Source organism: Lates calcarifer, linkage group LG12 (assembly GCF_001640805.2).
Source record: "Lates calcarifer isolate ASB-BC8 linkage group LG12, TLL_Latcal_v3, whole genome shotgun sequence".
Lineage (NCBI taxonomy): Eukaryota > Metazoa > Chordata > Actinopteri > Centropomidae > Lates > Lates calcarifer.
The window spans coordinates 22,959,843-22,987,495 of NC_066844.1; the positions used below are offsets into that span (position 1 = coordinate 22,959,843).

At 40.3% G+C, this 27,653-nt stretch overlaps 1 protein-coding gene, 1 long non-coding RNA gene and 1 other non-coding gene across 3 annotated transcripts; all 3 read left to right on the forward strand.

Moving 5' to 3' along the window:
• Window positions 1–290: 290 nt before the first annotated feature.
• On the forward strand, window positions 291–362 carry trnae-cuc (transfer RNA glutamic acid (anticodon CUC)). Its single transcript has one exon. It is a non-coding gene; the product is annotated as a tRNA-Glu (tRNA).
• Window positions 363–1,315: 953 nt separating this feature from the next.
• dstyk (dual serine/threonine and tyrosine protein kinase) lies at window positions 1,316–20,002 on the forward strand. The gene is made up of 14 exons (XM_018681364.2): window positions 1,316–2,577; window positions 4,123–4,532; window positions 8,191–8,697; window positions 8,879–9,074; window positions 11,583–11,821; window positions 12,134–12,217; window positions 12,315–12,491; window positions 15,059–15,188; window positions 15,759–15,915; window positions 16,485–16,617; window positions 16,747–16,860; window positions 17,657–17,771; window positions 18,036–18,170; window positions 19,115–20,002. Exons 1-14 carry the CDS (start codon window positions 2,364–2,366, stop codon window positions 19,300–19,302), a joined length of 2,799 nt encoding a protein of 932 aa, XP_018536880.1. The 5' UTR covers window positions 1,316–2,363; the 3' UTR covers window positions 19,303–20,002.
• A 1,349-nt stretch (window positions 20,003–21,351) lies between these two features.
• Window positions 21,352–23,429, forward strand: LOC108886547 (uncharacterized). Its single transcript, XR_001961463.1, has 3 exons — window positions 21,352–21,419; window positions 22,113–22,184; window positions 22,485–23,429. It is a non-coding gene; the product is annotated as an uncharacterized LOC108886547 (long non-coding RNA).
• The last annotated feature ends 4,224 nt before the right edge of the window (window positions 23,430–27,653 follow it).

Below are 27,653 nucleotides of genomic sequence, written 5' to 3' on the forward strand. Positions count from 1 at the left end.
GAGTCCTGACACTGTACTCCAATCTGGTGCACTTTTCTCTTTAATCAAATTAGTAAATAACTCTTTGTCTGACAGTAATTGTCAGTAGGTTTGACATAAATTCAAACATTTTTCATATTTAACATATCTGCCTTACATTTTCTATATTGTTTTGTTTATTTTGTACACATTGCAGGTACATCAGTTCTTTCAGTCACCATCCAATTTATCTGTTGTCCATTCTGTATAATACTTTATTGTTATATATCTCTATATGCAGTTTTGCTACTATTTATAGATTCACTGAACAGTCCCTGGTGGTCTAGTGGTTAGGATTCGGCGCTCTCACCGCCGCGGCCCGGGTTCGATTCCCGGTCAGGGAACACTTATTTATGACTCTGGAGCATGCTGTATTGCACACAGTGTAGAAACACATACTGTATCTTAGAATCAAACAGGAATGAATGTATTCACATATGAAATCTGCTGACTCAGTCACTACTGCTGCCTACAGAGAGACTTCTGACTCTGCAGCCATCTTGAACTCAGTCATACTGGTTTATCCTTAGTCACTGTGTTCCTCCAAGAATCATTGTCTAACACTGCCATCCCTGCACACAAGGCAATCACAGTCCAACCTGTTTTCATTTGTAGTTCCCTGGTGGTGGAACAAGCTACCAAATGCTATCAGAGCAGGGGTGTCCCTCTCTATCTTCAGGAATCCCCCAAGTACTCTTCATTTTCAAGAGCACCTCCTCTGCTAAGACATCTGACACTCTGGTGTCGAACTAGCACTTACTGTGCACTTTTGGTGCTGATCTTTAACTGATCTTCTTGCACTTTGCCCTATTGAACAGATTTAGTACTTAGTATTTACTTCAAGGTCTCCTACTGCACTGAAGCTTTAGTGTTCCTCTCTTAAAAGTCACTTCAGATAAAAGTGACTACCAAATGAGTAAATGTAATATTAACTGATTGGATGCCAAAGCGCATTTCATTGTACTGGTACTTTATGTGTGCAAGTTTAATTTTTTTTTTTTTTTACTGTGTGTGAAGTACTAAAAAAAGACCTCAGACAAAGTAGTACAGTATTAGTCCACCATCAGTGTACTGTAAGGCTGCATCCAACAAGTATCAATACATTTGACAAGAATTTTCTTGACTGTTCTGTGTATAAATGTCAGAGATTTAAAAAAAAACCCAAAGATGTTGAGTTTACTATCACAGCAAACTGGGGAAAGTAACAAATATTCATATTTTTTGGCATTTTTACTTTATAAAAAGATGATTTGTTGCTCTGTCACCTGTCTCTTACATGTTCCTACATTTCCCAGGTTGCAGTGCGTCACCGCGGACCCCGCCCTTTCCTCCCTCCTAACTTTGGTCTGGTCAACTTTCTGTTTTGCAGTGATTTGATTGCTCGATCTCAGCTATGTGATTTGGTTCGGACACACCTCACCCTGCACCACCACCGACCGTCCGCTTCATCTTCGTCCGGCAAAAAGACTAACTCATCCAGCTTTGTGTCTAGCGGTGTCGCCGTCTCTCTCTGTCGGGCGGTTGGAAGATGTCCGCTGGCTTCTCCGGGCCACAGCCAGTTTAGGAAGATCTTTTTTCCCACGGAGCCTCATCAGGAAAACACCGACGCGTTTTTTTGTTGTTGTCGTGTTTAGGCCGTTGTCAGCAAGAGGCAGCTGTCATACTCTGAAGCCATCTCTGTTTTTGTTAACACGGAGCTGTATGGCTGTGAGACGGTGTCCGAGACCGTTGGTGCGAAGTTAACAGGCTATGTGTGCCGTGCCAGGCCAAGGCGAGGACGGACAGGAGATGCCTTCAGGCTAGCATCGCTAACGTTATTTGGACCGCAGCTAGGTCGCAAAACACAGATTAATTAGCACGTTAGTCAGTCGTCAATGCATCACTTGGTGTCTTTTGTTTGTTTTTAACACACTCCACGGCTTGTAGTCTTTGTTACTGAGAAACAAGGGGAAACAGAAGATGCCGAAGAAGCGTTAACTTTGTTAGCTAATTGTTAAAAACATTAAAGTTATCTCGCGACGTTGAGTTTAGCTAGCTGTGCACCATTAACAAAAACCAAATGCCTAGCCCTTACTCACAGGCACAAGAGACTGTAGAGACTGTAGAGACTGTTGTCTGTCCAACACTAACACACTAATGTTAATGATATGTTAAAGCGGGCAACAGGTGAGTGAATTATAAAGCTCATCCTATAGTAGGTGGGTGGACAAACATGATTATTAACTAACTAGCAGGCTAAGAAAAAAGGTGTGGTAACTGATTGATTTGAGCCTCTCAACTAAGACGTCCAGTTTCAGTGTTTGGCACCTGCTTGACCCTGTAAACAACAACTCCATCTGCACATCATGGAGGGAATTGTACAACAACAACAACAACAACAACAGAAAACAACTCCTTTAGCTCGGGAGCTCGGGAAAATATTTAGCAGCTACAACAAACACTCCGTGCAGCTGAAGAAGAACCTGAAAGAAACCAATGCATTCTTCCGGGAAATAAGGCAGAACTACAGCAATGCTTGTGCATCAACCATGAGCTCGGATTCAGCTTCTCTGGAGGCAGGTAGGTTTGAACACATGCAGCAGCAGCAACAGCAACATCCCTGCACTGCACCTGAATGGCACAGTGCCTGCCTTTAAGTCAAATCATGAGCACAGCTGTGTTACACCTCTGTGTCCTGTAGTGAAACTAACAAATCTAACAAGTTAACACTGCCAAGTGATTTCCCCACCGATACGTAGCCTTGAGAAAAAATGCATTAATTAGGGTCAGGGGAAACTAAAGAGATTAAGCCCCCTTTCAAAAGCATGAACAGGCTAAGTGCTCCAAATATGCTGAGATTTCTGCTCTTACTAATTGGCTGAGGGGGTGGGATATCAGGCACTCATTCTTGTCTTTAGCATTAATTGTGCCTTGTGTTTGTGTGTCAGTGACTGGATAGTTACTATTACTTAGTGATGTAAGTAGTTTTTAGTCTCAATGACCATATCCCCCCCCTTCATTTATATTGTTGTATCTAATTTCTGCACTACAACCATCCCAAATCAAGAATGTTTATAAAATGCATTTCACTGCTTCACATATCTTAGCTTGTTCCACCTTATGATTCAAATATTTATTCCTATGAAGCATTGATTTAACAGAACAGCAGTGATGGTATGCAGATAAAATGTAAATGCGTCACATCTGCAGGAGTAGCTCACTCCATCAGAGCTGGTGTCTCGCACACAGAGAAGGTCAGAATCATTTTACTCAGTGTTGAATGCACAATAGTAAGCCGATGATTAGTCATAATCAACAGGAAAAATGGGAACCATTATGCTGCCTTTTGCGGGCAAAGCCAAACGCGTGTCTTCACCTGCTAACTAGATTCATCTTGCAAATGTCTTGGTTACACTTATTTATCTGGACAAAAATGCCCATCACATGATGCAGTAGCATCGTACAATAGGGCTTGATCTGTAGTTTTTGTAGAAATAACGCACAGGTCTGCGCTCACTGCCTGTTTTACATGGTCTGTTCACTGCACACAGGTCACGTAGTCAAAGCTCAGCACTGGTCTGTCTGAAACAATAGGCTTTAATTTGTCATGTTAGGTCAAGAGTTAAGTACTAGTAGAGGAATACTAGATTAGAGTTACAATAAAACCACATGTATGTTAAGAGAGAAATACACTGGTATATAAAGTAGGCCATTGCTGCTCTCTCTTTGTTATATAACTGTTTTTAGACTGTGACTCAGCATCACTGAGGATTATATCTGATACTTCCAACAACAAAGTTGAATTGGTTCTTCTGTGTGCGCTCCACATCTTAGGGCAAGATGAGGAATTAAGGCCTGAGGAGTAATATCAGATTTAAGATGTTTTAGTGTCTCTATTGTGGAACAGTGGTCTACTGTATATCCTGAAAACTGACATTCAAATACAAGGGATCATGTGGCATTAGTGCCTCTGCTAACAGTGCTGAGCAAGAATTCCTCAAAAGCTCATTAATCTCAGGAGTAAACAGCGTTGCTTCAGGTTACTGATTCAGAATTTGATAACCAAGTTCAGTTCTCAGTCCATGTCTTACATCATATACTTTTTGTTCTGTCTGACCTCCACAGGCCAGCTCAGCTGCATCTCTTTCCCTAGCCACGAGGAAGAGTTCCTACGCAGCACAGTGGGCGCTGCCCCGTACATCCTGGTACTGGGCCAGGACTGTGCTGCCCGCTATCAGCTGCTCAACTGTATTCTGGGGGAGAGGCTGCTGCCGCTGGGTCCTGAGGCCGGCGAGGCTTGTGAAGGAGTCCAGGGCACTGTCTGCAAGAGGCGGAAGCTTTGTTTCACCCATGGGAGACAGACACGGCTCAGTTTGGCTCTGCCTGGCCAGTATGAGCTGGTGCACCAGTTGGCGGCTAACTGTGGCCGCTGGGACACGGTGCCACGGGAGGACCTGGAGATCCATGAGGAATGTGAGGACCCGGCGCACAGGCTGGCAGAGCTGGAGATCACCCTGCATCATCCACTGCTGCAGGTAGGCTGTAGACAGAATGGACATGCAGCCGTTGACTGTACGTTGTACTGGTCCTTGCTGAGTTAAGACACAAGTGTTCAGAGCTCAGTGACATGAGCATATTGCTTACTGCATCATTTTTGGGAGAAAATGTAGAATGAAGGTGAAATGCGGCAGACGTTTTGATAAAAACATGGGTGTTGTAGTTTATTGGCAGAAAGCTATTAAAAGCATGAGCAAACATGGGTGTTATGCTTGCAACCCTCCTTGTATTAGAGCAGTTACAGTATTAATGTCGCAGTTAGGAGAATTAGGCACATTTGTATACCTGGAGCGGGAACTACAGGTGAAGCTGGAGCCTGTGTATGGTCCTCCATTTTGTTTTAACATGTCTGTATAAGAGCACATTATTTGACGTTACAGCTGTCTGTAATGTAATGATGATATGATACTGTAAAATAATTCTGTTCCGAGACACTTTATTTACAGCGCACATAAAAATCAGCTAGTCATGTTGTGGTGTTCTGGACAACAAAATGAAAAATGTTCCTTTTATGACACTGATTTCTAGCATACAGTTCAGCCCTAACAGCATGTTTATTTTTTGTGTGTTGGTATTTCCTCCTGTAGCCCTACTTAAAAGGAGAGATGGAATGAATTATTTTTTCATCATTGTCTCTGGCCTGAACCAGCCTTTTTATTTACACATGGCTTAGCGCACAAACAGCTTACTGAGCAGAGCTGATTATTTCCTGTGTTACACATTGTTGTAATTTATCTGATTTGTGCTACTGTTCAGGAATTTGTTTGCAGTCACTCTTCTGCTTTTCAGGTTTTGGGCACATCTTAAAAACTGACTCTGGTTAGTGTTGGAGTTAGATGGAAAAAGGAAGGACTGTTGGACACAGCGCTTCAGTCATGTTGCTCCTCAGCCAGTGTGACCTGAAAATCTCAATATCTTCTGGGCATTAATTGATTTAGCACGGTGTAAGGATTGTAGTCATTCCTTATCATGTGTCACACATGGAAATTAGTCTCTAATCCTTTAGACCAAGGCCCCTCAGCAAGCATCACACAGCCCCAGAAACTAGGCCTAGTTCTGTGTCAGGGCAGCCCACCCTCCCTGCCCCCTTACGTAATGCTGCTGGTCTGGTGTGATTCACATGACTCGGTCATGTACAAAAAAATCCCAAACCATTTGCTGTGATGAAGTTACCATGGCTACAGCTGAATTCTGGTACACTGGTGGTTCATCTTGTTACAAAAAACATTTCAGTTTTTAGTTTTTTATTGCCTAAATCAGAATTATGGATAGGATGTGCTACTAGAGAAAACTTCATTCATTACTCTGTACTTTGTTACATTTTATATATATAATATGTGTTTGTGATAAAAGTATAACAGTGAAACATCAAGTATAAATTAACGTTGTGGAACAACTTTGTATAAGAAATTGTATATGAGTAATTATATGCTGCTATATTTTAATCTGTAACTAAAATTTTAAACATTGTTTGGTGAAATGCATGGTAGGGATTTTGCATTACTCTCCTCATGGTCTGTTCAACTCTTGCTACTTAAATTCTCTTAAATTCTTATCTCATAAAACAAATGCATGAAGCAAGAAACTCATAAAAGGAAAATTCTTCAGTATTAGTGCTCTAAGTAGAGTTATTTTACACTCAGTTCAGTTTCATGTATGACTGAAAGCCTGTAGCAATGTAATTGGGTCAAAAGGTTTGTGACATTTTTATTGTTTTATTTTCATGTACAAGTAACAGTGAACATCATTACCTGTAATGAAATTCTTGGACTCAGATCCCCCTCAAATATTGCACATTAAACAAACAAATATTGCACATAAGAAAAACAATATTGCACATTTGAGAGTGCCACAGAGACTTTATTATTCATAATATTACATACTTGAGTAATAGAAAAAATTGGATCTTGGATTGAATGTATTTGGAGATTTTAAAAAAACTTTTTTGCCATTAAAATTAATTCACAACTCAAGTTGTAATAGTTAATTTAATAGTTATGAATCAATACATAAACACATTTTTGTCTCAAAGTTCTGTCAAAAAGCTGTTCTTTAGGTTTCTGTCAAATGAATAAGAAATTAACATGTTTAGGTGGGAGTAAATACAGGCACAGAATCTCTCTGCTCACTGTGGTATTCACACACTCCTGCCATAATCACAGCATCCTGCTTTAGAGGCCAGCAGATGAGAACCAACTTGCTAATTAGCTTCTCTTCATCCCAGAGTTTACCCACTTCAACTTAACCACGCGTTAACCACGAGGACACAAAGAGTGCTACCTTATCGCCATGTTTTAAAAATTCTTTAGAGGTACATATTCTGTTATGTTCATTGCTAGAGCTCCACGAATTCACAGAAGACAGTCTGCTTGTTAACAAAGAGTCGTGATATTGGCAGGCACCCTTGACCATGTTTGTAGAACTGGGTCAGATGGTATGGAATGCTAGCTCTTGCTGACACTTATTAAACACGTGAAAAAAAAATAGTAACTTCAAAATAGCCCACAGACATTCTGTTGAAGGGTTGTTGTTGAAAACTGGCTGCATTAAGGCAATTCAAACATTGTATTGATTTTGATTGGTCGTGAACAAATGTTTGCAGGCTATCTTTGTTCCAAAGAGACTGCTCAGATGGGCTCCGCTCTTGTTTCTTGGAGACAGGACTGACTGTCTCCTTTGTGTAGCTGTTGGTCATTTCTGCCTCTTTTCTGTGACTGGTCTCTCTCTCAAGCTCTGTGCGGGTCTATTTTTGTTAATGTTGTTATTTATCAGGGGTTAAGCAAAGCTTTTTACATCTGTCATGTCTCTGCCCTGTCACTGACATTCCCAAGACCACCACAAATATTTATGTGCCATTATGTGTTCAGAAATAGAAGGAGCATGTGATATGTGTAGATGTGTTTTTTCTTCCTTTTCCCTTTAAACATCTTCTGGCATAGGTTGGTTTGAAAACTGTGCTCTGTTTTCCTGAACTCTCTATATAACAGGAGTTATAATTTCTCTGTTAAGATGTGGTTGCCTGTGTTTTATGTCAGGATGTTAAAAGGTCATTTCATCTCATTTGCATAAAACCTATTTGACGAATAATAAAGTAAACCTTTTATATTTTCTTACTGATTACATAAGAGCACATTACTGATAACTGATGACATAATGATAGATGTTTATGGACTCTTCACTCTGTTTTAGCTCAGATTTTGGTCTCCACCAGTCCCTGGGGGGAAGTATGTGTCTCCTATGCTGCTAAATTCTCCACTATGTTCATCAGCTAGTCACTTACTTTGTCAGTCCACTCTTTGGCGACGAGTTGGATGCTAATTCTTTGTAGATTTGTTAAATTACATACAGTCATCGTAGCTTTTGTTACAATAGAAATAAGCATTGTAGCTGTTTAAATTCCATTTAGCTCCATTATTTTTGCTTCAGTGGTAGATACCTCGGCAAAAATAAATCCAGTGGGACCCTCATTGTTGTATCTACATGGCTAGAGTTCACTAGGGGTAAATGTAAAATTATTTTTGTGTAACTAAAGTGAACTGGCCCTTTTTACAGAACCATTTTTCCTAATAATTGCCTGTATATAAGCCGGTTTGCTTTGAATAAAAGTAATAGTTTTGTTTTGTGGTTTGTCCTCAGGAAGCAAAGGTCATGGTGATGCCCTGTCCGAGTGTCCAGCCCATAGAAGAGGCCCTGGAGGACTGCACTCGCAATGTGATCCCTGTTATACTGTATGCCATCAACCAGGACTCCCTAAGTACAGATCAGGTGGCTGAGCTCTGGAAGGTCAAGGAGCTGCTCTCCTTCCCCATCTGTTTTGTTCGTATCCCCAGCACCGTGCCAGCAGCCTCCCCAGAACCTGGCCGCCGTGCGGAGAAGGAAAAAGAGAGGGAGAAGAGCGCCCTCCACAAGCAGCTGCTGTCGCTCAGTTTCCTCAGCAGCCCAACAGGAAACTGCTCCTGTGGCGCCCCCACGCAGGCGCCTGTCCCAGGTGCCAAGCCCCAGAGCATGCTGGGTGAGGCTTTTGAAAGACTGCATCGGTTGCTGGTGCCTTTTGCTCGCCAAGTGCTTCAAAACCAGCAGGTGGAGGCTGCCAACCTGCTTAATGGGCTACACTGTCGCTGTCTAGATCTTTTCATCAACCAGGTCAGAGGATGATGCCTCTGTAGCACAGTTTATCTCTATGTCTGTCATTGTTTTACTGCTTCATGCTCATGTGATAGTTGTTACCACTGCATGAACTCCTTGGTCACAGTCTGCCGTGACCCAATATGCCCCAGAGAAATCCCCAACAGACCATTGTCCATTCTGTTCTGCTTCCCCGCAGGCCTTTGACATGCAGCGGGACCTGCAGATAACACCCCGCAGGCTAGAATACACTCGTGAGAAAGAGGGCGAACTGTTCACCTCCCTCATGGCCATCGCTAACCGCAAACAGGAAGAGATGAAGGAGATGATCGTGGAGACGCTCAGCAGCATGAAAGAGCAGCTGCTTGAGGACGCTGCCAACCTGGAGTTTACAGGTTAGTGGATAAATGCCACAAAGCAGGCGAGGTTTCTCCTCTGTATTTTATCACGTCGTGAGTGGTGAAACACACAGAAATTACATGATGAAACAGAGTGGGTGTAAATTTTTACTTGTTTTGAGCACACGTGAACAAACCAGAGCTGTTATTTGATCACAACAAATTTGGAAAAAATCTTGATAAGAGCATTAAGACCAACAGTGGTGATGACATTAAAGCTTTTTATATCAAAACAGTAGTTCTGACATCATTAAATCAAGTCCAGACTTATTCAGAAAACAATAATTTGAGAAAATATCACCACAAAGATCTGTTAAGCACAAAATTGTACATTTCCCAAACCTCTCTGTGTACTTCTAATTTCATTTCCTCTTTTATTTATTATGATGTGTACAAGCTGATAAATTGCAGAATTATTAGCGAACTTGTGATTTGAATTGATATTGGAGAGGACATATTTTGACATCATCAGTCAGTGGTGTAATTGTGTGGTGTACGTGTGGGCAGCAAAGATGATTTATGATTTTATGTGCTGCTGTCAGGCTTCTCAGAATGAGAAATTAATGTTTGCTATGTAGTAATAGAGTTAGGATAAGCTACTATACTTGTTTGTTGTTAAAAGTGTTTACAATCACAAAGTATTTCATGACAGTGGGTTTGGATTCAGTCCAGGAGTGGACTCACTTAACTGAAAAGGTTTCCTCTTCAGGCAGAAGTCACAGTCATGTTTTTTTTTTTTTTTTTTTAAACACAAAAAGTGTTAGCATAGCATGCAAATGTTGATTTTTGGAATTAAATCAGACCCCTTTTTTGTCAGATTACAGCAGTTCCACAGGTCATGTTTTCCACTCTTGAGATGTACTAAATTATGACCTAAGAATTTTCAGCAAAAAGGATCCAGTGTTTACAAAATTGGGGGCATATTCTCCAGTTACATATTTTAATTTTAGATTCTGGGAAGCTGGAAATGATTCAGTGGCTTCATATTTGATTACTCAACAATGTCCACACGTGTGTTTTATTTATTTTGCTCTCACATCTTCAACTGAATAAGGATTCCCCCTTTTTATTATTTTTACATTTTATCTGTTGTTTATTAGATTTATCGTATTGTTGCTGAGACTAAATTGACAGCTGACTTGTCTTTACCTGCCAGGGGTTTCTAGTCTGCAGCCTGAGTTACTCAAAGCCAGTTTCATTATTGTCTTAAACGTTTGTTAGACCTGCAAAGACATGGCTGAGCCAGCTGTATTTCAGTTTGCCCACAAAGTTAGGCTCTGTCTCAACAGAAGCCTCTCATTGGTTATTGTGTTCTTCTTCTTCTTCTTTCTGGTCTGTCCTCCTAAGCATGCTCCAAGAAGCAGGTTTACTGGATTTTCTGGAGAAGTTTACGGAGGAACACGTGTTTTGACATTGGTCTTTTCGGTAGAATCTGGAAGATGAGTCACCAGTTGGTCAGGAAACTCAGCATATGATTTTTTTCAACCTTATTGGAACAACATTTTCCTTTCTTTGGCACAGTGCAAACAAAATGTGGGCATAATCCTGGCAATGTGAAGACTTGAAGGTGCCCTGTGGAACATTTTTTGTTTACCGTGTTGTCAGTGTTACTCACGAAAATGTGTGTGTGTGTGTGTGTATCCCTGAGGTTTAACAGTCATGTTGAATGTATTTCCTTCTCCATAAATTATTTGCATTTTTGTCAAATATTTAAAAGAAACGCATGGTTTGTATCCCAACAATCTTCTTTTTCCCTGACTTTACTGGCACTGTGTTTCTTGGAGCCTTTCTGCCACCTGCAGATCAGTGTGTTACAGTTGGCAGAAATGTGCATGGCATCACAAAACATTGTTTGTTGGCAGTACAAGTTGTCAAATACTCCACTGGGTACAAGTCAGTTCAACACAAGACAGTTTTATTTATACAGCCAATACACAGATCTGCCTCAGGCAGAGGCTTTACAACATGTATGACGTACATCCTCTATCCTTAAGGCCCCCAGTTCACATAAGGAACCTCTAGTATGTTTTTACAAATATGTTAATTTAGATATTATTTATTGCATTGATATGTGTTGTTTTCCAAAATAAGAATAGTGGAAAATCTGTGTTCCCTGTATCTCAGGTAAATAAATGCGTAACATAGCAGCAACTGTTGTCTCTGTGTACTGATACTATATGGTGATCTACGTGTTAGAAAGCTGTATGTTATTTAAAAGATTCCAATGATCTTTGGCTAGATGCCTAGACATACAAACTATGTCTATGCATTTTAATCTATAATATCTTTCTGTGTTTTATGATGCAGTTCTGACATGAGAGATCACATAACACTCTGGTTGTGACTCGGTGCTTTGTTCTCGTGTGTCAGCGCAGTATGGTCAACATCAAGTGAATGTCTCTACCAATATCTGACTATATTATTCATCAGGATTTCATTTCTGTTTGCTAACTGGCTACATGCACCACATATTAACTCAGCAAATTATTTTCTTTTCAACTGCAGACATCATCGTAACAACTAATGGGGAGCCCGTTACGTCAAAGGAGATCAAATCTTGCATCCACCAGATCCAGGAGCTGATAGTGGTCCGACTGAATCAGGCCGTGGCAAATAAGCTGATCAGCTCTGTGGACTATTTGAGGGAGAGCTTTGTAGGAACTCTGGAGCGGTGCCTCAACAGTCTGGAGAAGTCGAACATCGAATCTTCAGTTCACAATATCACTTCAAATCACCTCAAACAGGTGGGAAAACAGAAACCTTATTCAGTGTGCAGGTCAAGAAATGTAAAGTGTGAGCAGTACAATTGTAGAAAAGAAAGCAAGGGGCAGGCCAGAGACTTTACTTACGTCAAGTCCAGATGTTTAGAGGGAAACTTGGAGCTAGAAACATTTCAGATGACTCACGAGCGCTGTTCTCTGTCCACTATTATTTAATAATTTAAACCTTGAAGTGTTGTAGCAGAACAAATAATCAGAAAAACACGGGACATATCAGTTGCCTCTAGACTGACAGATGACATTTAAAAACGGTCTTGTTTTTCTCATCTGTCACAGTTATTAAATGCTGCCTATCATGTGGAGGTCACCTTTCACTCAGGATCTTCTGTCACACGACTCGTCTGGGAGCAAATCAAACAAGTCAGTGTCTCACAAATTTAGCCCTGGAAGTTTTCAAATGCTGAATGGTGACGTCTGAAGGGATGTTTATCATTTTAACCCTGTGTCTTACTCCTAGATAATCCACAGGATAACATTTGTCAACCCTCCTGCCATCACTCCAGAGTGGAAGCGGAAAGTGGCCCAGGACGCCATAGAAAGTCTCAGTGCTGCCAAACTGGCTCGAAGCATCTGCTCCCAGTTCAGGACCCGCCTCAACAGCTCCCATGAGGCCTTTGCTGCGTCTCTGCGCCAGGTTGACTTCCTCTTTCCTCTTTGCTTGCTTTCTTTTTTCCTTTTATTCCTCGTCTGTCTTTCAGTGCCTTTAGCACTGTGTCCTTTTTCATCCAACAACTGCCTCTCACTGATTGTGTTCATCTAACAGCTTCCACTGCTGTAAAACTGGATGTTAGATGACCTTTGAGTAGAGATGTTCAGCTGAGGATTAGAGTTTAAAAAACAGAAGAATTTTCATAACTAATAATTCAGTTCAGTCCGACCAATGTGTTACGTCTAGCTGCTCAAATGTGAAGATTTACAGCTTTTTTTAGTTTCATATCTTTTTATCCTCCCTCCGTAAATTGAATATATTGAACTTTTTTTGACATTTGATTAATTAAAAAACAGTTGCAGCTGTAGTGAGATATAATCACAGTTTGCCCCTTTAAACAAACTGGAAGAATCTAGTTCAGCACATTTTTTTTGGTAATGTAAGAAACAGCACATTACATTTACCCCCTAAGCTGCTGACTCATCCACGACAATAAAATCTAGCTGCCTACACCTGCGAAAGAAACGGTGTGGTGTATGTGTTCACTGGGCAGCTGAGATGGAGGATAAACCAGCTGAAATGTGGCAAGACATGAGTTAGTAACTTATTCTCCTAATCATACAGACATAGGAAGCAGATGGGATGACTTCCCACCAGGCGAGGTGGGAAGTTGATTAGTTGTTGTAGCATAGCTGCGTGTCCTCATATACACATGACACATAACACCAGTACTGATTGTAATGATTGTGTTATTGATTGCTCACTGATTCACTTGAATGATTTGAAAACCTTCACACCTTCTGTATAAGCTGCTGGGAACTGAGGGCCAGTAACTGACCAATAAATGCACTCGTAATTTCATTCTTATGTTTTTCTAAATATACTTTTATCAAAACATTTATAATATGGGACAGTTCTTTGATATCTCCAATTACACCTCTACATGCAGCTTTTGTTGGCTCTCACTCAGGCCATTTACAGCTCATGGTTCAGTTCAGTTTGTTCCTCTTCACTTTCTTTGCCCTCGATGAAGTCCTTGACAAATCAGTTTCAGCTAAATTGCTCTGATGATAATCATCACATGACAGACAGTGTGGATCACATCACCATCTGCATTTTCATGCCCACTGTTCTTAAGATTTAATGCAGTTATACAAATTACTCTGATTAATTGTGACAGTCCCATAGAGGAGGTGATTTTGGGTGATGGTTTATAAGTTTGGGGATTTTGATGGACAGAAATATCCTTTGAAAATTTGATTTTGTTATTTATCTGACTGTATGATTGACTGCAGTGCAAACCGGTCATAATGTAACATGCTCATGTTGGAAATAACCAGAATAACAAGTAGAGCGTCTGTGAACACTAGAGATTAAAACTTTGGCCTGGTTTTTGTCGTTATGCAGTATGATATGGAGGAGGTGCGATGAATGTGAATGCCAATGTAAGGTGTGCTGTAAATGCAAAGAATGGATCATTATTAGAGTGAAGCCTTCCTGACAAAGACAGTCAGCACTTTTGACTATGATCACACCATTGTCCCCCAGGATGCAGCAATGTGATGTATCTGTGGATTGGTTGTCACAGATTAGTTTGGGTCATATTTCCAGGCCTTATTTAGCCTTTTGCTGGCACACTTTACCAAACAAATAAGAAATTGATTTAACAAGTAATAAAGTAAACTTAATGTAAGTTAAACACAACATAACACAGTGTTTACATGTGATTAAATAAAGTGAAGTCAAAGCAGTGCACACAGTGACTCAGTCTGAAGCGCACTGTTGCTGCGACCTGTGAGCAAACCCTTTATAATATCTTCCTCATGTTGTCTTGTATGTTCCAGTTGTGCACAAAGCAAACAGGAGTGACAGGAGCTTAATCTTCTGGAGGGAGCTTATGAAAACAGCAGCAAAAACAAGCATTCATTTATAGTCGCCCTCTGGTTAGAAAAAAAACCATGAATCGATCAAGTAGCAGAACTATGCATTAAACACTCTTGACAAATGACGACATCGGTGCAGTGGTCAAGGCAGCTGACCTGTGGGTTTAATGATGTATTTTAAAGAAGTGAGGATGAAATTAGATGTAACAGGATCTGATTCAAAAATATCCACTCTGGCTTCTGATAGACTGAAATATCTAACCAGCAAGAGATCACAACACCCTGATTGATGTTAATGTGGTTACATTTATTTCTTGAAAATGCCCAATTAAACTGTGGAGTACCCGCATATTCTGTAGTTCACTGTTGCTTGTCATAGTGTTTTATTACCGTTTTTCCTTTTTTGTATTAGGAGGACAACAATTTTAATATATGTTTGAACTCTTTATCACTCTCATATACATTTAAAAATGAAATGTCAACCTTTGAAAACATGACTCTTCTTTACTAAAAAGGTCTACTGACATAACAGAAGGCTCATTAGAGATTGGTATAAGAGTTACAAGTCTTAAAAAGTGAAATGACTTAACAAATGAGAACAGTCATTTAGCTGCAGCTGTTCACACCTCTTAATGCTAACCATGAGATGTCATGTGTTGGTGCTTGTAGCTGGAGGAAGGGCACACAGGGCGTCTGGAGCGCACTGAGGACCTGTGGCTGCGTGTGAGGAAGGACCACGCCCCTCGGCTGGCCCGCCTGTCTTTGGAGAGCCGCTCCCTCAGGGATGTGCTGCTGCATGGTGAGTCACCGCCAAATCCTCCCATTGTTAACATGCACAGACAAAACTACGCTCACAGTCTGCTCACAGTCTGCTCACGCTGCTGCAAAAATGTTCTTTAAAGAATCTAAAGTGAAAATAAAATCTTTTATCTTTTGCATGAGGCCTCTCCAGACATATTTTAAGACATTTAAAAATACCCTGCTGTGACTGGTGATGTGCATCTGATAAGCAGATATTGTTTACTTCACAAGTTTATGTATTGTACACAGGGCGTCTCCTATTTCACTGACGTTTAAGGTGAGCACAGAGAAACTTCCCCTTCAGCAGATGAGTTTACAAACAGCCTATAAGTTATTATTATTATTCTGCACAGTGAAGCTCAATTATCCAAGTAACAATAAGCAAAACACATTTTTAAGTAGAGGGGGACTTTGAGAAGATGAACTTTGGAGAGAGATTGAGGCGGACTCACACTATCAAACTAATGTTCAAGACAAATGTGCAAATTTGGGCTTAGAAATACAGCACTCTTCAAGACATTTTTGCTACATTGAGGTAAAAAATGAATCCGTGTTTTTTTTCTTACAGGCAAGCCAAAGCTTGGGCGAGAATTGGGTCGGGGTCAGTATGGAGTTGTGTACCTGTGTGACAGCTGGGGAGGGCACTACCCGTGTGCCTTAAAGTCTGTGGTACCGCCTGATGACAAACACTGGAACGACCTGGCTTTAGAGTTTCACTACACAAGGTGAGTTCGTCAGAGTGAGTGTAAAAAAAACAAAACAAAAAACATCATGAACATGAAACCACAGCTGCTACAGCAGTCCTGTCTGTCTCAAAGTCATTTAAATTCTTCACACCAAACTGCTGCAGGTGTAAAGCTCGGTGCTCATGAAGGTTGTTGGTGCATTTTACTGACACTCAGGTGAGCATGGGAAATTTCAGATGGCTGACCAGGTTTAGAAGAAGCTGAATTTATCAAAAGCAGAACTGTTTTCATCGGGCATGACAGCTGCACTGTTATCGAGGTCAAACTCCACCCAACGTATAAAAAAAATAGTTTTGACTGTTGAAGCCTTGAGGCTGTTCCGTGCACATGTCAACACGTTGTTGGAGGTGACAGTGACTAGTTAATGCTCGTCAGCTCTAACTGTCATAAATCTGAGGAATGCAGGACTTTATAAGCTGCTTTAATGTGGACAAACAAGACTTATATTAATACTCTGTGGCTTCAAGAGAACAAAAAGTGATTATTTTATGATCATGCAACTGAAATATTTAATTTTTTTGGCTTTTTTTGGCTGTGTGTTGCTTCAGGTCCCTGCCCAAGCACGAGCGGCTTGTCGACCTGCACGGCTCTGTGATTGATCACACCTACGGAAGTGGCTCCAGCATTGCTGTGCTGCTCATCATGGAGCGGCTGCACAGAGACCTCTATACAGGCCTGAAGGTGACCTGATAATCCAGTGAATAGAAAAGGAAATGTGTCATTGTTTTGGTGGTAAAGTCTTCTATGTCTCACTTTTTCCTCCCTCTATTATCTCTCTCCTCTCTGTCTCTCTGTCTCCATCTGTTCCAGGCTGGTTTATCGCTGAGGGAGAGACTTCAGATTGCACTGGATGTGGTGGAGGGCATCCGCTTCCTGCACGGTCAGGGTCTCCTGCACAGAGACATAAAGCTAAAAAATGTTCTCGTAAGTTCCAACTTTGGTTCCAACCAACCTAACCCTTTCAGCACATTTACAGTCTGTGACTGTGGAGGTTTTCTAAATGTTTGCTTCTCAGAAGTAACAACACTTCATACGATTAATCTATAGGGAGATGCAATACACCTCCCTATAGTCACTGTCAAATCAGCAATTATAAAAAAATCTAAATGTTTATCAGCCCAGTATTATTTTTATCACTCTTATTTGCCTTTTTTAAATGAATTTATATAGAATTTGTATAGAAATCCATTGGTTGTTTGTAGTTTTTCTCTAGCACTTGTGTTAAGATTCTGTCAGCTAGGATGAAAATGAAAAAATGAAAACCTTACCTACATCCTTAACAATAAAATCTTACATTATTGTACAAACAGAACATTGTATGTTTAGTACCCTAACAGCAAAATGTTCAAACATTGTACCAAAACAAGACCATCTTACAGTTCAGAGCTGCGTTTTCACCATAGGGCTGCGTGTATCGTTTGAACCCAGATGCACGTAACAGAAAGCAGTGACCAACTTACCATCATTACCATCACATTATAAGCAGACTTTATAGATATAAAAATAGCAGCTGCTATTTCTTACCAAAAATGTATTCAGAAACTTCATTATCTGAATATCAGAAATAAAACCACTGATATCACAGTAAATGCTGTGTTCATCAGTGTCATGAAAAACCAAATGTGTTCTTGAAGCTGGAATTGCCACACTGAGTTCTCACATCTCTCCATGAATAAAACAATCCTGAACAATCTTTCCACTCTTTTTTTTTTTCTTCCAGTTGGACAAACAAAATCGTGCAAAGATCACTGACCTTGGTTTCTGTAAACCAGAGGCCATGATGTCTGGTAGCATCGTAGGAACTCCCATCCACATGGCCCCAGAGCTGTTCACAGGTACGATCACTGAGCCGTCACACTTGCGATAATTAGATCATGATGCAGTTCCTGAAGCACAACTTCAAACAGCTTAATTGGTCAGACATGTCTGAAACAACAGCAACAAGTGGCTGAAAATGTTTACGTCACATTCTTTCATTATTCACTTAGGAAGTTACACGACTGTGAGGAAACTGTTATTATAGCTTATGTCAGAGTTAAACCTGATTGTGCAGGAATGTTTCTTTATTGGTTTTCTAAAGTTTCCTCTTCTCCTGACAGGAAAGTATGATAACTCTGTTGATGTCTACGCCTTCGGCATCCTTTTCTGGTACCTCTGCACTGGTTCAGTAAAACTCCCAGAGGCATTTGAGAAATGCTCCAGCAAGGACCAGCTCTGGAACAATGTTAAAAAAGGTAAACAACACTCGAAAAAGTGGGAAACACACCTGTAGTTTGGTCCAGACCAAGAAGAAAAAAAACTAGACTGTACAGTGTATACTTTTAGCTCTGGTCTAGTTCATGTTCATCAGTGTTAAACTGATCCACACGAGGAAGGAAATCAAATTTAAGTGACACTTGAATGCTTCTGATGTGTTTATTTATATTCTCTGGTGTCACAGACCCATGAGGGAATAACTGATTATAAGCATTAGTCAAGACTGTAACCTTGGCTGTTATGTAATGAGTGGTAACAGGGTGAAAAAGAGGCAGCTTATACTGAAATATTACAGAATACTGTGGGATTTCTCCAGCACTCACTCCGAGGAAATGCAGAAGTAAGACAGAAGCACTGCACTCTGCAGTTTCAGCTGCTTTTCACTCTCTGGTTGAGAGCGAGAGAGAGAGACACTGGGACGTATATGGGGTGGACAAAATAACAGAAACACCTGTCAGTATATTGCAGTGCAGTTCTACAGCACAACAAAATACAGCCTCCAAAATGATCATAAAGTTAAATCTCTAAAACAGTTTGAACAAAAACTGAATATTATAACCCTCATGAAGTTTCATCTCACTGTGTCAGTTGTAGCTAGGTGTACCTAATAAACAGACATGAGTGACTGTAAAATGGCTTCCTTGACACTTTGTGGCCAGAACATGGATTTAAGAGCAGTTAAACATTTTGAATTCAAGTTAAAATCACATGCCTGCTATTACACAATCCTGTGGTTGGTCTTTTTGCTTTCACACTACAAATGAATTTACTGAAGTCTGTTTGGAGGCAGTTTCACTCCAGTTGTTTAGTCCACATCAGAGTTTTCTCACCAGCCCGAATGAACTGAACTGAATTGAACCAACCAGGTTAGGTCACTGTGTTGTTTGTGTATGTATTTTTCTTTTGTTTGTGTCATCTCCAGGTGCCAGACCAGAGCGGCTGCCCAGTTTCGACGAGGAGTGCTGGCAGCTGATGGAGGCCTGCTGGAACGGGGACCCCTCCCAGAGGCCCCTGCTCGGTATTGTGGAGCCCAGCCTGCAAAGCATCATGGTCAGGCTCTGCAACTGCGGCTCCGAACAGAAAAGCAGCAGCCTCGAGGACTCAAACTGAAAAACACTCCAGACAAACTAACACACAAAGTATTTTTGTTGTATTTATGAAGAGCTGAACAGAGAACTTCTAAAGAACAAGAGACAGATGAAAAAAAATGTCCACCATGTTCACAGTTGTTGGATTCACTTTATTTATGAGGAGTTGATACAGACCAGAAGTTTGCAAATGTGTGTTTTATTGTTTGTCCTGTGTGTATTTGTATACAAACTCCACAATATGCTTCTGTCGTAGCTGCCGTGCTAATTGCTACTTGGTCATAGGATTGTAACTAGATGCAAATTGTTTTAAAAAGTAGTCCATTCCCAGTATTATGAAAAAATATGAATATATAAAAGATTAATTTTAGATTGTATTTAAACTGAACATTTCTGCATCTATACAAATACATCTTTTTTTAATAAAATGATCTGTTACAACAAATGATATAAGCTATTGTTGGGTTATTACTTTCTCTGAGGTAAGAAAGTTTTAACAGTATTTTTTAAATCGGTGAAGCCATAAAAAGAAACTGTCTAGTTGCACCTTTTCATCACTGGTTGCAAACACATGCCCACAGATTGTGACCAGTTCAACCAGTGAGTGATGTCTTTCTACCTTTATGTGAATAATGTTTAAAGGGCTGCACTGATATAATCTTTAATTCACAAGTGAAAAAACATCAGAATAAAGAGGAAAAATAAACCATTTTTGTGTTGCAGATTTTCTGCTTTCCTATATTGTTAATTCCCTCACAGCCCTTTGTGTGAATCGCTGATCTAAATTTCCAAAAAGTTTCAAGCAGTACAATAAGTTTGGGAAACGTGTTGTTGGTGAAAGAAATGCTGTGTACTTTGTAACAAAACATTAGCAGATGTACACTGTTCATCTCATTCAGTCCATGTGTCTTGGTGTGATGACAAAGCTGTAGAATTTGAAGCCTCCTCTACAATGTAAGTGCATTTTTTCTGCTGTAATATTTATTACTGAAACCTACATGACTGATGAGGAATTTTACCAATTACTTGTTAATTAAACACTATGAAGTTCTTAATGGATTGTTAGTTATCATGTTGGGACCAGCACTAATGCTCTGTGAGAGCAGTGTTTGTATAAATCTGCTAAAAGACAGCATAAATGATATGATGTGAGGCCCCCAGTGTGACAAACTGGACTGTCCATGTTATAAGGGAACAGAGGTAAGCAGCATCAGCGCCACCTAGTGAGTTTTTTATGCCTCGTCCCTCTTTTTGGTTTAATATCCTGAAATAATCTTTGCTGGTTTCAAAAGTAATTCACCGATCAGTTTTTAAAAATTAAACGTCGACATATTAAAATTGGGTCTTGAGGTAGTACGGGACGCCCGTGAACTGTGAGGTCAGTGCTTTAGTGTTACTGTTCAGTTAAGGTAAAAGGGACTGTTATTGCAGTTATGAGTTTTCCAGGGGTCAGTGAATGTGTGATTATGGTCAGCGCAGCCACCAATGACAGTGATGGATGTTAGGTAGCGTATTTGTGATTGGCAGAAAGTCAAGGAGGACTGTTGTTATTGTTCCTGATAGTTTTAAATGGGAGTTAATTGTTTAGAATGTCAAACCAACGAGCAGACTATAAATACAAGCAGTTTTATTGATTTTGAATCGGCTATAGCTCACGTAAAGTAAACTATGTTCAAACAAAAAGTGCCAGCGAAAGCTAGCTAACGCCTCTTAGCTTCATTACGGAGGGGCGCTACAATATATTTTCTGTCACTTCTGTCACAAGAATGAAGTGAGAAAGCGCAGCAATTACAAAGCAAACTGAAATAACTGTGGGGAAACAGAGCCCCGAGAATCTTTCAAACGATGCACCAAACATTTCTATAGGAGAAAAGTTTTGTTTTTTACAACCCTCCGTGAGCCTTGAACGCTTCCCCGCATGCGCTCTCCAACTATTAGGGGTGACGTCAGACGCCGACATTCGCACACCTGGAGCGAACCCAACGGATGGTGTCGGTCGCTTCATGGCGGGGTCGAAATTTTAAACCCCGGGGGCTTTAAAACAAAAAGCTACCCCTGTCAAAAATGTTTGGAAAAGTTAAAAGACACCGGGACGATCGCGTCCAACGACAGGAGGAGCTCGGAAACTCGCAAAGAAAGGTTAGTAATGCCTCTGTTAGCATGGTGTGAATGTCATTGCCGTCAGGTGTGTTTGCGCGTGTTTGGCTCGAAAAGTTTGTAACTTATTGTATTTGTTTAGAGTAACATATTTAGCTTTACTGTACTGTGGAAACGCAGGCTTTTGTTCCATACAATGTCCTCTTTGATTAGGTTTACACATTTAATGTGAATTAACAGTATTTGGAGGAGGAAAAGTTTGAGAAGTGTGTGGTCGCTCCGACTGACACGGCATTAACCCACAATGCTGCAAAAGCTTATTAGTTATTATTGAGTTACATTCAGAGGGAGAAAATGCGCTTAGAAAAAACATTTTGGGCCTGTTTTAACCGTACAAACGGAACAAGGTGTACAAAGCGACAGGCCTTAGGCGTGCGCACCCTTTTGGTTTCGAGCAGCTCGGTTAAAATCCCGGCTGCTTTGTTTCTTTTTTGCTTTTGAGTGAATATAAACTGAAAGGATTTGGTGGTTAATAAATTAAGTCACATTATCGGTTTCAACTCTGAAATAGCCGAGCAATGTAACAAATGGAAAGATGCCTCTCCGGGTTGTGTTAAGGTGCGGTGTAGGCCTATGTCTGCAAACAGCTGCTGCAGTGTAATCCACCTGAGCATTTGTGAGTCGAGTTAGTCCACTAAAATGTTTGTTTTTTGCCACTTTTTTCATTAATAACAGAACGACGCCCTCCTGTAAGCTGTGGAAAAAAGACACCGGGAGAACCTCGTCCTTTAAAACGCACCAAGCAAAGTAAGTGATGCCATTGAAGTAGCCTCGAGTTAGCGCAGTGTTAGCGTTAATTGCTGTCAGGTGCGCTGGTTCTTATCAGGCTCATTTACTTTGTAACGTAGACGTTTAGTGTTTTGTTTTACTGCGCTCTAAGAACGCATACATTTGCAGCATATAATGTTCTGTGTTTTTAAAAAGATTGTGTATCTATAATATGATTCAGATACAAAACGAATTTCAAGGTTAGGATGTTACTGAACTGTCAGAGGCTTGAGCCTTGAATCAGTCTAACACTATTTTCTTTTTCTTTTTTCCCCGCAGGTAGATCTACGAACCAGTAAGACTCATTTTTTCTTTTTATTCTATGTGTGTTTTGACGGCCGCCGCGCCGCTTTCTCACAAACACGCACACATGCACGCACACTGATTTTTACATCCTCCCCTCTTTGTCTTTGCTGTGTATTGAAGATGGCTTGTCATGACCGCCGCGTCGTGACGATGTGTTTGTCCAATCAGCTTGAAATGTTATGTGTTATGTGCTATGTGTTATGTGTATTTGCTAGGCCGCCGCGCCATAACTTTCCATTTTTTTGACAACATCCGTTTCACCGACATAGTCAGCGCATCCAATTTGAACCTGGCCACCAAATTATTTCATCCGTTCATCCCACACGGCCACCCAGTCATTTGTCTCTTGTCTCTCTTTGTTTGTCTTTCTATTTCTCTGTTTTTCCTCTATTTTAGGACCGGATAGCTTAACTCGTAATTGTGTCGGGAGGGAAGTCCTCCCGACACAATTGTAGCATCTTGTCGTTAGGATAGTGAGTTTTTTAAATGACTGCAGAATGTTTGTTAACTTTGGGAGAGAAATTCTCTTTCCCTTTGTTTTTTTTTTTTTTGGGCCTAGGATTAGCTCTGGTTTTATTAAGTTACTGCAGTAGATGATGATAGATGGTGTAGAGACTGAAGGGATCTTTCAGGGCTCTGTGGAGGCTCAGACAGGTTTTAGGTTGGCTAGATAGTAGTTTATTGGTCCTTAGCTGCAATAGATGATGATAGAAGTGGAGAGATTTTTGTCGTGTGGTGTTAAGTCTGAAGGTGTAGAAGGTGCCTTGTCTATTGATTTCTGTCTCTGTCTAATAAGCTTGGATCAATATTTGTGCACTAACCCCTTTCCTTTTTAGGTAAATCTACAATTGGTGAGTCCCATTTTTATATTCTTCTATGTTTTTTGAATGGCTGCCATGCCTCCCTGCTTATCTGTCTCTCTGTAGTAGGGCTGAACAATTAATTTATTCACTTTATTAGGCTTGTCTGGTACAGACCCTAGCCAAAATCACATTGTGATTTTTTTCAGTGAAAATTAAATACAAAAATTCCCCACTACAATCATGACAATATCTCAAAATAATTGCAATATCTGTCAGCCCTACTCCAGATTTGTCATGTTTTTAGTAACTGAACTGTAATAAAAATCCATTAGGGTTGTCTTTCTTTCTGTCAATGTATCATCACACAAACACATTTCCAATATGTCATCATAGTTTATCATTTTCATTACTTAGGAATAAAATAGATTCTACAAACTCATGAAATTACTGTCTGAAAGAGACACACAACTTACTTACAACTAAACTTTAGAGTTCAGTCCCGCAACTTTAACATAAAACAATCCGTCATGGCTGCCGATCAGCCCGTGCACTCTTGTGTCCGACATGACAGTATGCTCTCCGTGCAATGTACGTGGCTGCACGTTTTCCAATTTTATTTTGCTGGTGGATCTGCAAGCAGAATTTCTTCATGGATCTTCAACAGATCCTAGTGGATCTACAATCTACTTAAGTAAGTGCTGTTTTTATACTCTGTGCTGGGTTTTTGCTTGGCCGCTGCGCCATAACTAACTAACTGTTTCAATTTCAGCCACCATCTGGACTTCATCCTACAAATAAGGATTGCGTCTTTGTTTGTTATTTTTTTTATTATTTTTGGGCCGCCGCGCCATCTCCAGTCTATCCCTCACTCCTTTGTCTCGGCATCCGAGCCGATCTTACGATCTATCCATTTCCTCGTTCATCCAGTCAAACATGGTTACCCGTCAGTCTACCAAAAAAGATGCTTGCGTCTTTGTTTGTTATTTTTTTTTTATTATTTTTGGGCCGCCGCGCCATCTCCAGTCTATCCCTCACTCTTTTGTCTCGGCACCCGAGCCGATCTTACGATCTATCCATTTCCTCGTTCATACGTCCAACATAGCCCCGGTTTGTCCATCCTTCTAATCATCTAAACATCCTATAGATGTTTTAAACATCCCATAGGTGTTTAGATGATTAAAAGAGATGGCAATGTACAGATCTAAAAAATTATCTAAACATCATATAGATCTTTTAATTGTTCTGGGAGGGTTATATAGAGGACTGCAGGAATGGGTCTTGAACCCATTCCTGCAGTCCTCTACCTTTGGGAGAAAAATGTTTTTTATTTTTTTATTTATTTATTTTTTTTTTATGGGGTGCTTATTATGCAGTGAGAGACCGTTTTGTCAGTTTTTTTTCTGTGTGACAGGGTGGAGATTTTGTGTAAATGATTTGATGGAGCTGCAGTAGATGATAGAAATAGATAGCCTTTGTACTAAAGTAAAGTCTCCAATCATTGTAGGTGCCTTGTCTTGGCTGCTGTGCTGCAACAAAGCTTAAATCTGTCCATCTTTTTTTTGTCCATCTTTTGTCAATGTTTTTGATGGCCGCCGTGCTATCACACCTGTTTGTCTCTTGTGTCTTTTTGATTCATGTCTGCGCGTCTGTCGTCTATGTGCTGTGGTTTTCCTTGACCGCCGTGTTGAGCAAAACCACAGTGCTATGACTGTTTTGCCATTTGTCCATTCAAGATGACTAACAATCCATTCGTCCACCCGTCTTAGTATAATCGGTTTCGTTTTTGCTGGTGAATCTACAAACAAGTAAGTCCCGTGTTTACTTAATTATGGCTGCCGCGCCAACCCTTTCTTTCCCTGTCTCTCACACAAACACGCACACATGCACACACACTGATCCTTACACCCTCCCTATCCACTGTCTTTTTCCAGTTGGCTTGTTATGTCTTGGCCTCTGTGCCTTTCATGAACACGCACACATGCACACATACTGATACTGATGCTGTGTGTCTGTCTTTGTGTCTGCTTGTCTGTCTTATTGTCTGTATTTTGTCACTCTTGTCTGTTGGTCTGTATCTTGTCTGTTAGTCTTTGTATCTTGTCTGTCAGTCTTTGTCTGTCTCTTGTCAGTCTTAGTCTGTGTCTCTTATCTGTTAGTCTCTGTCTTTTTGTGTCTATTTGTCTGTCTGTGTCTGACCGACTGACATTCAGATTAGCTTTACTGAACTATTTGTCTGTGTGTCTGTCTCTGTCTGACACATTAGCTATATGGGACTGACTGATCGACTGACATTCAGATTAGCTTTACTGAACTATTTGTCTGTGTGTCTGTCTCTGTCTGACATTAGCTTTATCAGACTGACTGACCCACCAACTGTCAGATTAGTTTTACTGGACTGACTGACTGTCAAGGACGGACAGATCAGAAACCTATATTGCTAAAGCAGTACAGAACATTGGCAGATAATTGGCACTAAATACATAAAACGCAAATGTAAACAATACTATCAAATATAATCAGGCTTTGAATAGTGATAAATTAAATGCTATATGAAGGCAGCTGGTCTTGCTTGAGGTTCTTGAAGACCTTTCATCTGAACGGCTTCTTCAGTTCTGTCCAGTGGCCTTTGCATAGCACTTAAAAATAACATACCCTGGATGACTGAGAATCTTCAAACAAGTAAGTGTCATTTTATTTTTTAAATCTTGTGTTTCAGCTTCTTCACCGTGAATGTGTTGTCTTAGTCACCCTGCCTATGTTTCTGGCTGTCTCTTTGTTTGTCCTTCTTTGTCGGTCTATAGCTTCGTCTGTGTCTCTGGTGGTCTCTAGCTTTGTTTATCTCCTTGTCTGTCCTTTTAACTCCGTTTGTCTCTTTGTCTCCATGATGAGGCCCTAGCACTATGTACCACTTAAACTTCAGGGTCACACATGTAGCCTTATAAGTATAAAAAGTCAGGCATTTTGATAGTCGGGGGATTTCTATGAAGGCTAGAGGAAATTCTCTCTGTCCGAGATTGGTTTCAGTCTGCTTATTAGGTTTTTGTCTTTGGGCACCTCATACTCTGAAGGTTAGGTAATTCAGTTTCATTCATAATAAAAAATGCTAAATGTTTTTAATCTGTTTAAGAGCCTTGTTCTCATTGCTCATGTTTGGTTCATGTGGTTGCTGTGATTTGTGCAGCATAGTTGGTGTTGTATGATTTTCTTTTTCTCATTCCCTTTATGTGTGATCTGAGATTGCATTCCAAATTGATATAGAGTATTTGGTGATATTTTTAATATTTCCATTATTGCCTGTTAGTGTTATTCCCTTGCTACTTCTAAGCTATTGCATTATTAATAGAACATATTCTTGATTTGATTAATTGGTCTGATTGGTTAATTGGTTTTCCTTTGCTTGTGATATTGGCTTTCTCAAGTGGTTATTCAGCCCATGGATGATGTTATAAATGCATTTAAAATCTGTTGGCATTTGAGTGATTCACATGTTTTGATATTAAGATATATATCAATGTATCATCTACTATCAAAGTAGCTGTGCTGCTGTCAACATCATCACCACCTAAATTTTGATACCAAATTTATAATTATTCTACTTTGTACATTTAATTAGATTTTGAAGTTAAAAGGCTGGTTTGTCTCATTCTGCCAAGTTTAATTCCAGTTGGAGACTCAAGTAGAACCTTTTGCGTTCAAGTACGCCTGGAGCGGTACCATTTCGTATACGTATTTAGTCGCGCGGCATGTTGGGAGGCCTCCCAGCAGGGGGATTTTATCTCACCCCTGCGAAGCGTTCTGTTATTAGGGCATGGTAGTATCAATCGCTGACGAGATGCACTGCGGCATCTGACACGGGATATTTGGGGCGTTGGGATACCAGACAGTAGCGCGTTTGGGTTCTCTGGGAGGGAGTAAACCTGGTAGAAAGAGACAACTCAGACACATCTAATAGTATTCTAAAGAAGCTACTGGGCACCTTATTTGGGTATACATGCTCAGTTTTTTTATCTATTGGTGATGAGGTCAACAGCAATGATGGCTATGAAAACCAAATTGATGTGTATAATGTACCAAGTTGTCACCATATTTTACAATTTGCTCTGAGTTATTACTCAACATTGACGTGCTTGAAATAGAAACATTATACTGTGGGCTGAATTCTAGAGAAGGCTTTAAGGTTAACAAGTGTTGTCTTGAAGTCGAAGAGTGCAGAATTAGAGCTTTTAGACTTTGCTTGCAGTTAGAACCAGATGCTGGAGGGAGAGTGCTTGTGTTAGACAAAGTATTGCCATTGTTTACGGGGGTGAAAATTGGTCCTGTATCTTAGATTTACTTAAGG